The sequence below is a fragment of the Mesoplodon mirus genome (assembly GCF_964341445.2).
Source record: "Mesoplodon mirus genome assembly, chromosome: 2".
Classification (NCBI taxonomy): Eukaryota; Metazoa; Chordata; class Mammalia; order Artiodactyla; family Ziphiidae; genus Mesoplodon; species Mesoplodon mirus.
The window spans coordinates 70,403,989-70,417,370 of record NC_138977.1 but is presented as its reverse complement, the minus strand read 5'-3'; the positions used below and the strand labels follow the sequence as shown (position 1 = coordinate 70,417,370).

The window sequence follows — 13,382 nt, the reverse complement described above, 5'->3', positions numbered from 1 at the left end:
TGTCTGCAGGCATCACAAAATGCTGCCCAGACCCAACACAGCAACAGGTTTTAGTCCTGATGAAGTAAAAATAAACAAGAAAGGTAATAAACTTTCGTCTTGAATGCTTGGTGATTCATTGCTTAGCCTTGATATTTTCTCTGCTAAATTATAACTGTTTCTACAAGTATGTGATCAGTTTATTCTTTTTTCAGTGCGAAAGGGAAAAAACTGGGGCACTCGCCATCTGCAAGTCTGCACGTAGCAGGGTCCTTTCCCCTCTGGCCCTCCCTCTCCCTCTCTCTCTAAGATTGGGGACAGGTTAGTAGCAAGGGGCTGGACTAAGAGTTAAAGAAACTGGGGGTCAACTTTAGCTTCAAGGTTGCTGAGTTGCCTCAGGCAAATCCTTTAACCCTATGGGGTTTGTTTCTTCAGCTGTAAAAAGAGAGCTTAGGAGGAGATTGTTTCTAAATCCCCTTCTAGCTCTGAAATGTGATTTTGTGATTGCTTTGGAATACCTTGGGACATTCAAAGAATCTTTGAATCCCACAGAGGGAACAGAGTTCCAGGAGGGACATGGCCTGTATATTATTTAAACAATGGAATTTCAATAAGGCTTCTCCCATTAAGGCATTTGGTGCAGGCAAGCATTTTATAATAAACTTCCCAGGAGCTCATTTAAAGCGCCATTAAAAAACAAACATATTTTCGGACTTCCCTGGTAGTGCAGTGGTTGATAATCCACCTGTCAATGCAGGGGACGTGGGTTCGAGCCCTGGTCCAGGAAGATCCCACGTGCCACGGAACAACTAAGCCCGTGTGCCACAACTACTGAGCCTGTGTTCTAGAGCCCGCGAGTCGCAACTACTGAGCCTACGTGCCATAACTACTGAAGCCTGCGAACCACAACTACTGAGCTTGCGTGCCACAACTACTGAGCCTGTGAGCCACAACTACTGAGCCTGCGTGCCACAACTACTGAAGCTTGTGCGCCTAGATCCCGTGCTCCGCAAGAAGCCACCGCAATGAGAAACCCACGTACTGCAAGGAAGGGTAGCCCTCCACTCACCGCAACTAGAGGAAGCTCGCACGCAGCAAGGAAGACCCAACATAGCCATAAATAAATACATAAATACAAAAATAAATAAATACATACATAAATTTATTTAAAAAAACAAACATACTTTTTAGAGTGAACTCCTTCTAATTACCAGCTATTAGAGCTTCATGTTTCCTTCCAATCTTGAGTTCTGGGCATCTGCAGATGCCCAGGAAATTGTAGCTGAAAGAAAGAAAGATAATTGGTTTGATAAACACTGTAGATACAATGACTAAAGCATATAAACGAAATGGATTTTGTCCTAATCTCCCTTCCTGAGTTCTTCCCACTCTCCTGCATCACAGCCTCTATCATTTAAAACAGTAATGTAAAAGGTAACATTTACCCAGTGCCTAATTGCCAAACACTGTTCTAAGGGCTAACACTAAGCATATCACTCACAATATTCCAAGTCTTACATTTGTTAATTTAGCAAGTTCTCCCTCTAGTCCTATAAGGTAGGTACTTTTATTATCCCTATTTAACAATGAGGAAACTAAGGCACAGACAGCTTAAGTAACTTGTCCAAGGTCACACAGCTAATAAGTGGCAAAAGCAAAATTTGAAGGTGGTAGGGCTCCAGACTCTCAACTACTTTACCATAGTGCATTATACTCAGGCATGCATGAATTCAGAAAGCAATGTTTTATAACAGAAGTTTTTAAAATGTCATTTCATCTAGTATTTTATTATCCAAGCAAAGGCTAATCTAGAGATGATTTGGAATGACAAAATGATTTCCATCTAATAATCTTTCCATTGAGTAATCTTTTATGCTGATAATAATCAGCATAAAAGCAACAGCTCCAAGATTTTATGGAACAGCCGAAGATGTTTCAGTACTTTCTTTTTATCTCTGCTCCCATAGTGAATTTCTGAAAAAACTGCCAGAAGGAGTCTATTTTAAACCAAGTTAGGGAGCCTCAGCCTTAGCCTCTCAGGCTCCATCCGAGACCTGCAGCCGGAAGCTTCAGAGCCGCGGCCCCAGGCGCTGCGGTCTCAGGTTTCTTTACCTCCAGAAAGAAAACAACTGACACCTTGCATCCTGGAAGTTCATTTAAGAGACTGAAATTAGAGACTTCTTTCAAATTTGGACATGGCTAATCGAGGAGCAACAAGACCCAACAGGCCAAATACTGGAAATAAAATATGCCAGTTCAAACTAGTACTTCTGGGAGAGTCTGCTTTTGGCAATTCGAGCCTAGTGCTTCGTCTTGTGAAGGACCACTTTCATGAATTTCAAGAGAGTACCATGGGGGCTGCTTTTCTAGCCCAAACTGTGTGTCTGGATGACACAACAGTAAAGTTTGAAATATGGGAGACAGCTGGTGAAGAACAATACCATAGCCCAGCACCAATGTACTACAGAGGAGCTCAAGCAGCCATAGTTGTATATGATGTCACAAACGAGGAGTCCTTTGTCAGAGCCAAAAACTGGGTTACAGAACTTCGGAGGCAAGCCAATCCTAACGCTGTAATAGCTTTATCAGGAAACAAGGATGACCTCGCAAATAAAACAGCTGTCAATTTCCAGGAAGCACAGTCCTATGCAGATGACAACAGTTTATTATTTATGGAGACATCAGCTAAAACATCAATGAATGTAAATGAAATATTCATGGCAATAGCTCAAAAGTTGCCAAAGAATGAACCGCAGAATCCAGGAGCACATTCTGCCAGAGGAAGAGGAGTAGACCTTACTGAACCCACGCAGCCAACCAGGAGTCAGTGCTGTAGTAACTAAACCTCCTGTTTAAACTAACTGGAATGTTCTTCTGCTTTCTAATTGTTAATAACAGTGGAATTGGAGCATTTAACCAGCCCAGTATGACTTCCAAAAAGAAGAGACTTACAATAGCCAAGTTTCTAATACAGAATTATTTTAAGTGTTTTGAACTTAATTTTTAATAACATGCATGTCACCCTCTGACTAATGTTTTAGCAGTGGAAGGGGGAAATGAGAGCTGTGTGTACACTTGTTTCCTTGGAAGGTTAGCGGGACTCATTTCTCTTCACCAGTGATATAAACAAATGACTCTGAACCCACAGTTAACCAGCCAGTTCTGTGAAAAAGATTTGGAACTTACTCATTTGGACTTTTCCAAAAAAATTCTTTCTTTGGAAGGAGGTTCTAAAGATATTTATGCTTAGCTACCATATTCAGGCAACCTGTAATTTCTCTTAGTATCCTTATTTAAAATATACATTCCACATTTTAACAAACTAGCCACAAGGAAACAGTTCCACATCTTCAGGGGGAAGAAAATGAACATTAGTGGCATCTAGATTATAGCTAGTCCTGTTATTTTTTAAATGGGGTAAAAAAAAAATCAAATGTAACCCCGTCTTATTTTAGGAGTATGAAAACTAATAAAATGCACCTTAAAGGATAGTGTTCCCTTCAAACATGTAAGTTCTTCAACAAAAATGAAACAAACCAGGTGTCTGTGATTTCTGTTTAATCACTGCTGGCCATTACATAGCTTTTGTTGTTTAGGAGTAGGGAGGGGGCTTTTGTGCCCTTTGGACATAAACGTAGTCAACGCACTAACAATTGTGTACTTTCAAACTTGATTATTTTAAATTTGATCTTCAGCTGTACTGTAAATAGGGTACTGCATTGCAGTCTCCATATATGTTTATTACTTTTCTATAATATTTAAGAGTTGCTTAAAAGTATACCAAATGTACAGTTACTAAAACAGCTACTTTTTTCCATCTCTCCCCCTTTGAAAGGAAGGGACTTCAATTGTTCCTACCTGGCTAGAACCATAATAATGTACCAGTAATTTGTAACATAAGTATTGGATATGTTAGTAACAATCTTGAAGCCTTGTTTTCCAAAGTTCATTTTATTTTGATCAGGTCAGTATATTGCACTAATTGTTTTAGGTATTTTAATTATATGAAATCTACCATGTGTCAGAGATGATTTAATCTATTTAAGTGTTGAACTGCTAGCAGAACTTGTACATTCACAGTAATTCAAAATTAGTACGGAAAACATTTCACCAGGGTTTAGTTTTATATTGAGGTGCTCAGGTTGGAATACAGTAGTATAAAAAACAAAACAAAATTTTTTTAATTGGAAAAAATAAACGAAGTTAGGGTTCACAGGTCAGGTCCTTCCATTTAAGGCAGTTGAAGCTACAGTCTTGGAGGCTGAAGTTAATTTCCCCAGGTGACGTATGTTAGGTCTACCTGGAAGTAATAATCATAACAGGCATCCCTTGTGTTCACACATGTAGCCCATGGATCCTCTGACAAACTTATTTTAGAGAAGAGGAGACTGAGGCTCAGAGTACTTGACATTTCTCCTGGGACAGCACACAATGAGAGCCAGAGCTGAGGTATTCGGACTTGCAGCGCTGGGCAATTTCCATCCCACCCTTTAAACATATAGGCACCAAAACATCTGCCAGGACTTCCCTGGTGGCGCAGCGGTTGGGAGTCTGCCTGCCAATGCCTGGTTGCGGGTTCATGCCCTGGTCCGGGAAGATGCCACATGCTGCAGAGCGGCTGGGCCCGTGAGCCATGGCCGCTGGGCCTGCGCGTCCGGAGCCTGTGCTCCACAGCGGGAGAGGCCACAGCAGTGAGAGGCCCGCGTATCGGAAAAAATAAAAAAAAAGAAAGAAAAAAACATCTGCCAAACTCGTTCTTGGAGGAACCATTTCAAAGTTCTTTGTTTTAAGAACCTTCAATATGGATTTGTTGGATGGCCTCTATCCATCTCAAAGCCCAGTGAAATGGTCCCTTTCTCGAAAACATTTGCTTGGATTTAGGGCTGGGTAGGTGGGTGCCAGCCTAATGTTTTTGATCCAAATGATGGATTTGGTGACCAAGATGAGAGATCATTTAAATAGCAATACATTTAAAGCTGAGTATTTCAATCAAGTGAAAGAGAAAACAAAGCGTTTTCAATCTTTGTACTTATCATTTATTGTGAGGAATTTGTGATGAGGAGTCAAAGAAAGGTTATGGAACAGCAGCCTGCATTTGTTCACCAGACTTAGCATGGGAAGGTCAAGCCATCCTGGTTAAAGTTAAAAATTAGTTACCTTTCCCCATGATACGATTGAATAAGCACATTAACAGTTTATAAAAGAGGTTGTGAAACCTCCTAAGGGGAAAAAAAAATATTATGTAACCAGTTTAGGGGAGAGACTTGCCTGACTCCACCTCACAGTAGGGGGTTGAACTGCCTGACTGGGAGGTTCATTCCTATTTCAAAACTATTATTATTTCTCCGGAAGTGTTTATCTTTTATTGCTAATAACACTTTACTCTCCACTTTCTCTGCTCTGTCCTCTCAATCTACGTCACCACCCACACCCTGAACCAATATAAACATCTACCCAACATCAGAGTACTAATCTTTATTAAGTAAAAGCAGCACCGTCTTTTCTGCCTACCAACAGGGTTATAATCCTTGAACTGTCATTGGGCCAAGCTTTATTGGACTTGTGGTTAGGGTGCTTGAATATCTATTTAAACCCAAACTAACAAAATACATGGGGACATCAATTAAAACAATGACACTCAAAGGTATATTGAAGAGCCACAAGAAGTGTTTAGGATTGTAACAGCCCTGCTACCTTAATAAGGAGAGTCTGTTAAGCATTTATACATGGTTAGTAGTAATGTCATTCATATATTTTTTTTCTGAAAAATGTTCATCTACTATAACCAGACAGTAAGGGAACTGATATATATATCAACTTTAAATTGTTTAAAAATATTCTGCATTTTGTGATACTTGTCATCATTAAATATGTATTAGGTTGCTGGGTAAAAATGCTCTAGTGCTAGATTTGTGGTAGGAGACAGAATGTGAAGTTCTACCTACAGTGGGAATTCAATTAAACTTTTTAAACAAAATTATGGCCTTCAAATACATGAAAAGATGCTCAACATCACTAATCATTAGAGAAATGCAAATCAAAACCACAATGAGGTATCACCACACGCTGGTCAGAATGGCCATCATCAAAAGATCTACAAACAGTAAACGCTGGAGAGGGTGTGGAGAAAAGGGAAACCTCTTGCACTGTTGGTGGGAATGTAAATTAATACAGCCACAATGGAGAACAGTATGGAGGTTCCTTAAAAAACTAAAACTAGAACTACCATATGACCCAGCAATCCCACTACTGGGCATATACCCAGAGAAAACCATAATTCAAAAAGAGTCATGTACCACAATGTTCATTACAGCACTATTTACAATAGTCAGGACATGGAAGCAACCTAAGTGTCCATTGACAGATGAATGGATAAAGAAGACATGGCACATATATACAATGGAATATTACTGAGCCATAAAAAGAAACGAAACTGAGTTATTTGTAGTGAGGTGGATGGACCTAGAGTCTGTCATGCAGAGTAAAGTAAGTCAGAAAGAGAAAAACAAATACCATATGCTAACACATATATATGGAATCTAAAACAAAAATGGTTCTCACGAACCTAGGGGCAGGACAGGAATAAAGACACAGACGTAGAGAATGGACTTGAGGACACGGGGAGGGGGAAGGGTAAGCTGGGACGAAGTGAGAGAGTAGCACTGACATATATACACTAACAAATGTAAAATAGATAGCTGGTGAGAAGCAGCTGCATAGCACAGGGAGGTCAGCTAGGTGCTTTGTGACCACCTAGAGGGGTGGGATAGGGAGGGTGGGAGGGAGATGCAAGAGGGAGGGGATATGGGGATATATGTATACATATAGCTGATTCACTTTGTTATACAACAGAAACTAATACAACATTGTAAAGCAGTTATACTCCAGTAAAGATGTTTAAAAAAAAACCAAAACAATTTTTTTGTTTTTGTTTTTGTTTTTGTTTTCATTACGCGGGCCTCTCACTGTTGTGGCCTCTCCCGTTGCGGAGCATAGGCTCCGGACGCGCAGGCTCAGCGGCCGTGGCTCACGGGCCCAGACGCTCTGCGGCATGTGGGATCCTCCCGGACTGGGGCACGAACCCGTGTCCCCTGCATCAGCAGGCAGACTCCCAACCACTGCGCCACCAGGGAAGCCCCCAAAAACAATTTTTAAATGTGAACAATCTGTCCTCTATATTCTTCCAGAGGCAATATAGTTGGACTTTAGTCCCAGTCCCACATATTAACAAGGAGATTTTGGCTAAGTTAGTTAACCCCTCTGTATCTTGGTTCATTTATAAAATGAATGTAACAAAAGAAGCTGATTCAGAGAGTTGATGAAGATCAAGTGAGATGTTTTTGTCTTTTGTATCTCAGTGAACATTCAATATGGTTTAGCTATTTTATATTCCATTACTAATAGTTAATGCTTATTGATGGCTGAACTTGTACCAGGAAGCTTTGTTACAAGTATTTTACTCATATTACCTTAATGATATAACAATCTTATGAAGTAGGTAGTTTTATCCTGGTTTTATAGATAAGGAAAATGTGGCACAAAGATTTTGAGCAATGTTTCCAATGTCACAAAATCACTAAGTGAGAGGGCTAGGATTTGAACCCAGAAAGTCTAGATCCAAATCTCTTTTACGTAAGTAGTGTGACTAGACATTAGTAATTCTCGGGCTTCCCTGGTGGCGCAGTGGTTGAGAGTCCGCCTGCCAATGCAGGGGACATGGGTTCGTGCCCTGGTCCAGGAAGATCCCACATGCCACGGAGCGGCTGGGCCCTTGAGCCATGGCTGCTGAGCCTGCACATCCAGAGCCTGTGCTCTACAACAGGAGAGGCCACAACAGTGAGAGGCCCACGTACCACAAAAAAAAAAAAAAAAAAAAAAGTAATTCTCAAGTCATTGTACTTAACTCATGGCAGGTCAATGATACGGAAAATTGTCAGCAAAAATTTGAAGCCATGGGCAATGGGTGTTTCTAACCAAAATACATCCATTAGAGCCTAGAGGGTTTTTTGTTTTTTGTTTTTTTGTTTTTGTTTCTCTCACCTACAGAAAATGTCTTTGGAAAAATAACTAAAATAACTGAAAATGAGGTGTTGCCTTATCTACCCATCACTCCTGAAAGAAAAGTAAAAGAATTCCAAATTTTTGGTCTTGAAGAGGCAAGTCAATACATGATCAATACATGAACTTATTTACAAAACAAATAGACTCACAGACTTAGAGAGTGAACTTATAATTACCAGGGTGGGAAGGGTCGGAGGGGAGGAATAGATTGGGAGTTTGGGATTGACATGTACACACTGTTATATTTAAAATGGATAACCAACAAGGACCTACTGTATAGCACAGGAAACTCTGCTCAGTTATACATGAATCACTTTGCTGTACATCCAAAACTAACACAACATTGTTAATCAACTATACTCCAATATAAAATAAAAAGTTAAAAAAAATCAATACAAACAGCCAAATGACATATGAAGAAAATGTTCATCTTGATAGTAATGTGGTAATAGTAACACGCAGTGTGTGTGGTCATGGGGAGGAGCAGCAGAGGTTCAGGGTCAAATAACCTTTCACAGGGCAGCTTGACAGAGTATCAAAAACCTTCAACAAGGGGACTTCCCTGGTGGCACAGTGGTTAAGAATCTGCCTGCCAATGCAGGGAACATGGGTTCAATCCCTGGTCCAGGAAGATCCCACACACTCTGGAGCAACTAAGCCCATGCGCCACAACCACTGAGCCCGCATGCCACAACTACTGAAGCCCGCACTCCTATAGCCCATGCTCCGCAGAAAGAGAAGCCACTGCAATGAGAAGCACACACACTGCAACGAAGATTAGCCCCCGCTCTCCACAACTAGAGAAAGCCTGCGCAGTAACGAACACCCAACATAGCCAAAAGAAATAAATTAAATTAATTAAAAAAAATTTTTAAAAACCTTCAACAAGCATGCCCTCTACCTGGCCATTCCACTTTTAGGAATTAATTCTATACAAAAGAATGCATAAATGTGTTTATTTAAACATTATTTATAATAAAAACTTGGGAGCAACCTCATGAGAAATTTATTATGCATATGGCAATTCAATTTTTTTCTAAGGAAATGGACATGGATGTGAGCAAAGATTTACCAAAACAGATGTTCATGATAGTAAATAGTAAATAATAGGAAAAAGAAAGAAAAAGAAAAGAAAGAAGGAAAGAAAATGACTTCATTTGTTAAAAAGGAGAAATTAAAGAAATTACAATGCACCTGCATAATTTGGAAATTATGTTGTAGAAGTCCATAAATATGAGTATGAAAAAGACTCAAAGAACATACACTAAGAGGTTAGCAGTCATAACAGCAGAGCTGTAGTACTAAAAGTAAATTTTGCTATATTTTCTTTGTGTTTTACAGATTTTCTTCATTAATCACATATTACTTTTGTACTAGGGGAAAATAAGCATATTATAATAAATAAAAATATTTACTTTAATGTGGAAAAAATTTCAGGTCTATATTAATCAATATGCTAAACTTTGAGCGACAGAAAACCCAGTTCAAACTGTCTTAACAAGAAGGAAGTTATTCCTGAACATGCGTCAGGCATGGTTGGACCAGGTATCAGACCTCTCACCATCTCTTTATCTCTTGCCTTTCTTTTCTTTCTATTGCTTCGTTTTTAGGAATATTCCATCCATGTGGTGGTACACGTGTTCACAAATCTATTTATATCCTCCTCTCTCAGCAAATCTACCAATTGCCTTTTCAATAAGACTTAAAAGTCTTGAATCTTATTTTCATTGGCCATCTGAGGATAGTGTACCCATCTGTGATCCTATCAGTTCTGTGAATGGAATGCTGTGATTGGTTATGTCTGGGTCACATGCCCAGTGCTGGAGCCAGGAGGTGTGGTTAGCTAGGATGGCTGGAGTGAGAGATGGGGAAGGTGTTTTCCCTAAGAGACAGTGGGGTTGGTTCCATGTGAAAAAAGAAGAGTGGAATACGTGGTGAGGTAAAAGCCACAAAAACAAAGACACATTCACCACAAGATTGCAGTTTCTTTAGAGGCTGGTTAGGCATGGCTAGGAGTAGCATTAGCAGCCTTGAATCATTTAGATTTCTTGTGGTTGCAAGTGACAGAGAATTCACTTAGATTTGGATTAAACAACAAAGAGAATTTATTGGTTTACATAACTGAAAAATCTGGGCTGGCTTCAGTAAGGCTAAGCTACCCAAGGATCTGGCTCTTTCAGTCTCTCCAGTGGTGACAGTTTCAGCTCCAGATTCTATACAAAGGCTCCTGGCAACTCTGGGCTCTCTCTCCAGGGTAGCGAATTACTCATCCTTACCACCCACCAGGTGTGACCTAGGGACAGAGAATCTCTTTTAGTATTTTTCAAGCAAGGCCTGTGATTGTCACCTCTCTCACTGGCCCAAATGGAAAGAGTTTGAGAAGGATTAGTATTCATTCTTCTTTAAATGTTTGGTAGAATTCACCAATGAAGTCATTTGGTCCTGGACTTTTTTTGTTGTGGAGTTTTTGATTACTGATTCAAGCTCCTTACTAGTAATCAGTCTGCTCAGATTTTCTATTACTTCATGATTCACCTTTGGTGGGTTTTATGCTTAAGGAATTTATCCATTTCTTCTAGGTTGTCCAATTTGTTGGCATATGATTATTCACAGTAGTCTGTTATAATCCTTTGTATTTCTGTGGTATTACTTGTAATGTTTCCTCTTTCACATTTTTTTAATTTAAAAATTTAAAATTTTTATTGGAATCCTCTTTCACGTCTATTTTTATTTATTTGAGTCCTCCCTCTTTTTTTCTTGGTAATCTAGTTAAAGGTTTGTCTATTTTGTTTATCTTTTCCAAAAAACAGCTCTTAGTTTCATTGATGTTTTCATTGTCTTTTTTTTCTGTTGCCTTTATAGTCTCTATTTCATTGAAAATTTCTGCTCTGATCTTTGTTATTTCCTTTTTCCTACTAACTTGAGCTTAGTTTGTTCTCCTTTCTCTAGTACCTTGCATTGTAAAGTTTGGTTGTTTATTTGCGCTCTTTCTTTTTTCTTAATGTAGGTGTTTATTGCTATGAACCATTGGCCTAAATTGAATCATGAACTCATCCCCGACCAATTCATATGGCCTGAGGGATGGGATACAATGATTGAGCCAATTATAGTTCATTCCTGAAGCTGGGGCCAAGGTCAATCCCATCTGGACCACCAGTGAAGGTGGAAGAGGTGTGTATTCCCAAGGAATGTCAACAGGGGAAAGGGAAGAGTTCATGCTGGAGGGGTGACTAGCAAATGTCTATAACAACTCTTTAGGAGTCTGATGTGTTTAAACACTGTCTAGATGTTCATTTTTAAACAGGAAATATTTATTAAGACTATATCTTGCCTGCGGCTTCGTTGCAGAATATTGCTAACTTACATGGCTAAATGAAGAAGCATACACATATCACAGGTCTTCAACCATATCTCCATTTTAAGCCTTTCCAACATGCCTCCTGTTTAACAAGAGAGGTAGAAGCGATCAGAGCACCCTGTAAACTGCCCTACACAGCCACAGGCAGGCAGCATCACTCCTCTTGGGTTGTAATAACCTAAAAACCATTGTATTATTATTGAATACATATTTTCATGAAACTTTGTTTAGGGAAACATATGGGGCTTTGAAATGTCAGCACACTGGGAGGAAAGCAGGAAGTGTAAGGAGTTTTGTGCTCCTGTCTCTTTTACTTACAGAGTGGGTTCAAAGTCGTGCAGGGTTAGCAAGAAAAACAAGCAAAATGATCCATGCCTGCTTTGGATGACATCTGTCCCCTAGGACAATCACTAGCTTTTGGTTTGGAAAGGTTTTCAGTGGATGGCACAGGCTAGGGATGAGAGGTTTTCTTTTCAGCTCCAGAAGGAAGCTTGCATGGGTCCTTTCAGAGCGAGGCTCTTCTGTGATAAATAAATGTGCCTCTGCCAGAGAGAGCAGCAAGAAAAGCTCAGCCACTGACAGCTTAAATTGGGGAAGAAATTCACCCAGGCTAATGTCATTGTAGCTGAGGGACAGCTTTGAAAGTTACGTGATTAAAAATGCTCTGCATAGACAGCAGCCGGGCTTGGCATATGATGTTACTAACGGATCTGTTTTCCCAGGTGGCAACTACTGCAGAAAAATCCCCCATCTTGTCTCGCATGAGTCAACGGAATTCTGCAAAAGTGTCATAAAATGTCAGTGAAAACATTTCTTTCACTAGGGTCTACGAGATGATGAAGGTCACGAAGGGAAGTGGTCTGCCTGACCACCAGAGGTCTACCACACATCAAGAATGGGTACCCGGCTCATACATGCCAGCAGCCTAGGACAGATACTCATAGCCCAACCACAGTGAGGCCCGCCACAGTTCCGGCCTCCCCACCACACCCATGGAACATCTCTCATTGCCAAGGACCTACATTATCAGGCAGTAAAGGGACACTTCCATTTACTAATCTCTGACTTCTGCCATGACTATTTTACCCATTGGATTTTCTAGGTCCCAGACCTGGTGCAATGAGATTCCAGGGGCCCATGAACATGGCTGAGTCCCTGAGTAAGAAAACAATGATCGGTTCTCACAGACACAAGGAGCATTGCAAAACCCGAATTCACAGGGGCTTACATAAGTGCTCACAAAGCACAGCATTATCCCCATTTCATTAACTGTTGAATTGATTATTCAGAAAAATTTCATTACATTTGGAGACCATTTGAAAGTTAGATTTGATTTCACTTCAAAAGAAATCCCAAGAGCATGACTGCTGAAAGTCAGAGCCAGTTGTAAATTAACTTTGTCACTCATTGCCAAATGATTTCAAAAGCAAAATCATAACAGTCCTTTAAAAAAATTTAAGCTAAAATTATGTTTAATGTGAAAGGTAGGTGCGTTTAAATAGATTTTCTAAGATGTAAGGATTTTCCAAGATGTGGGATCTTCAAGAGAAAGGGAGGCTAGGACTTGAAGACCTTTCGAACAGTCTGAAGCTACTGAGTATTTAGTCACATGCATGCTTAAGTCCAAAGGTCCTCTCTTCCATGCATCACATTAGGACCTATGCATCCCTACACCAAATTCAGCACGAGGATCAGGGCATATGAAAACCTGAGTAGAGTGATTCCTGTCCGTTTAGTAACCAGTCAACAGACGTTTATGTGCTGTATTCTACTATATTCCAGGAGATGTTCTGGGCTCTCAGAATACAGCCATGAAAACAAGTCCCTGTACTGATGGAACTTTCAGTCTAATGGGGCCAAAGACTATCACCACATAAGTTAAAGGTATAATATGTTAGGTGGCAGTAAGTGCTAAGGAGAAAGTAAAGCAGAGGAAGTGCACTGAAGGTTGCAGTTCTAGATAGACATAGTGGCAAGAGAAGGC

The 13,382-nt window shown here is 40.1% G+C and overlaps 1 protein-coding gene across 1 annotated transcript; it reads left to right on the top strand.

Moving 5' to 3' along the window:
- The first annotated feature begins 2,036 nt into the window (after positions 1-2,036).
- On the top strand, positions 2,037-3,115 carry LOC309797046 (ras-related protein Rab-5A-like). The gene has a single exon (XM_082610444.1). It carries the CDS (start codon positions 2,175-2,177, stop codon positions 2,820-2,822), a length of 648 nt encoding a protein of 215 aa, XP_082466570.1. The 5' UTR covers positions 2,037-2,174; the 3' UTR covers positions 2,823-3,115.
- Positions 3,116-13,382: the final 10,267 nt, after the last annotated feature.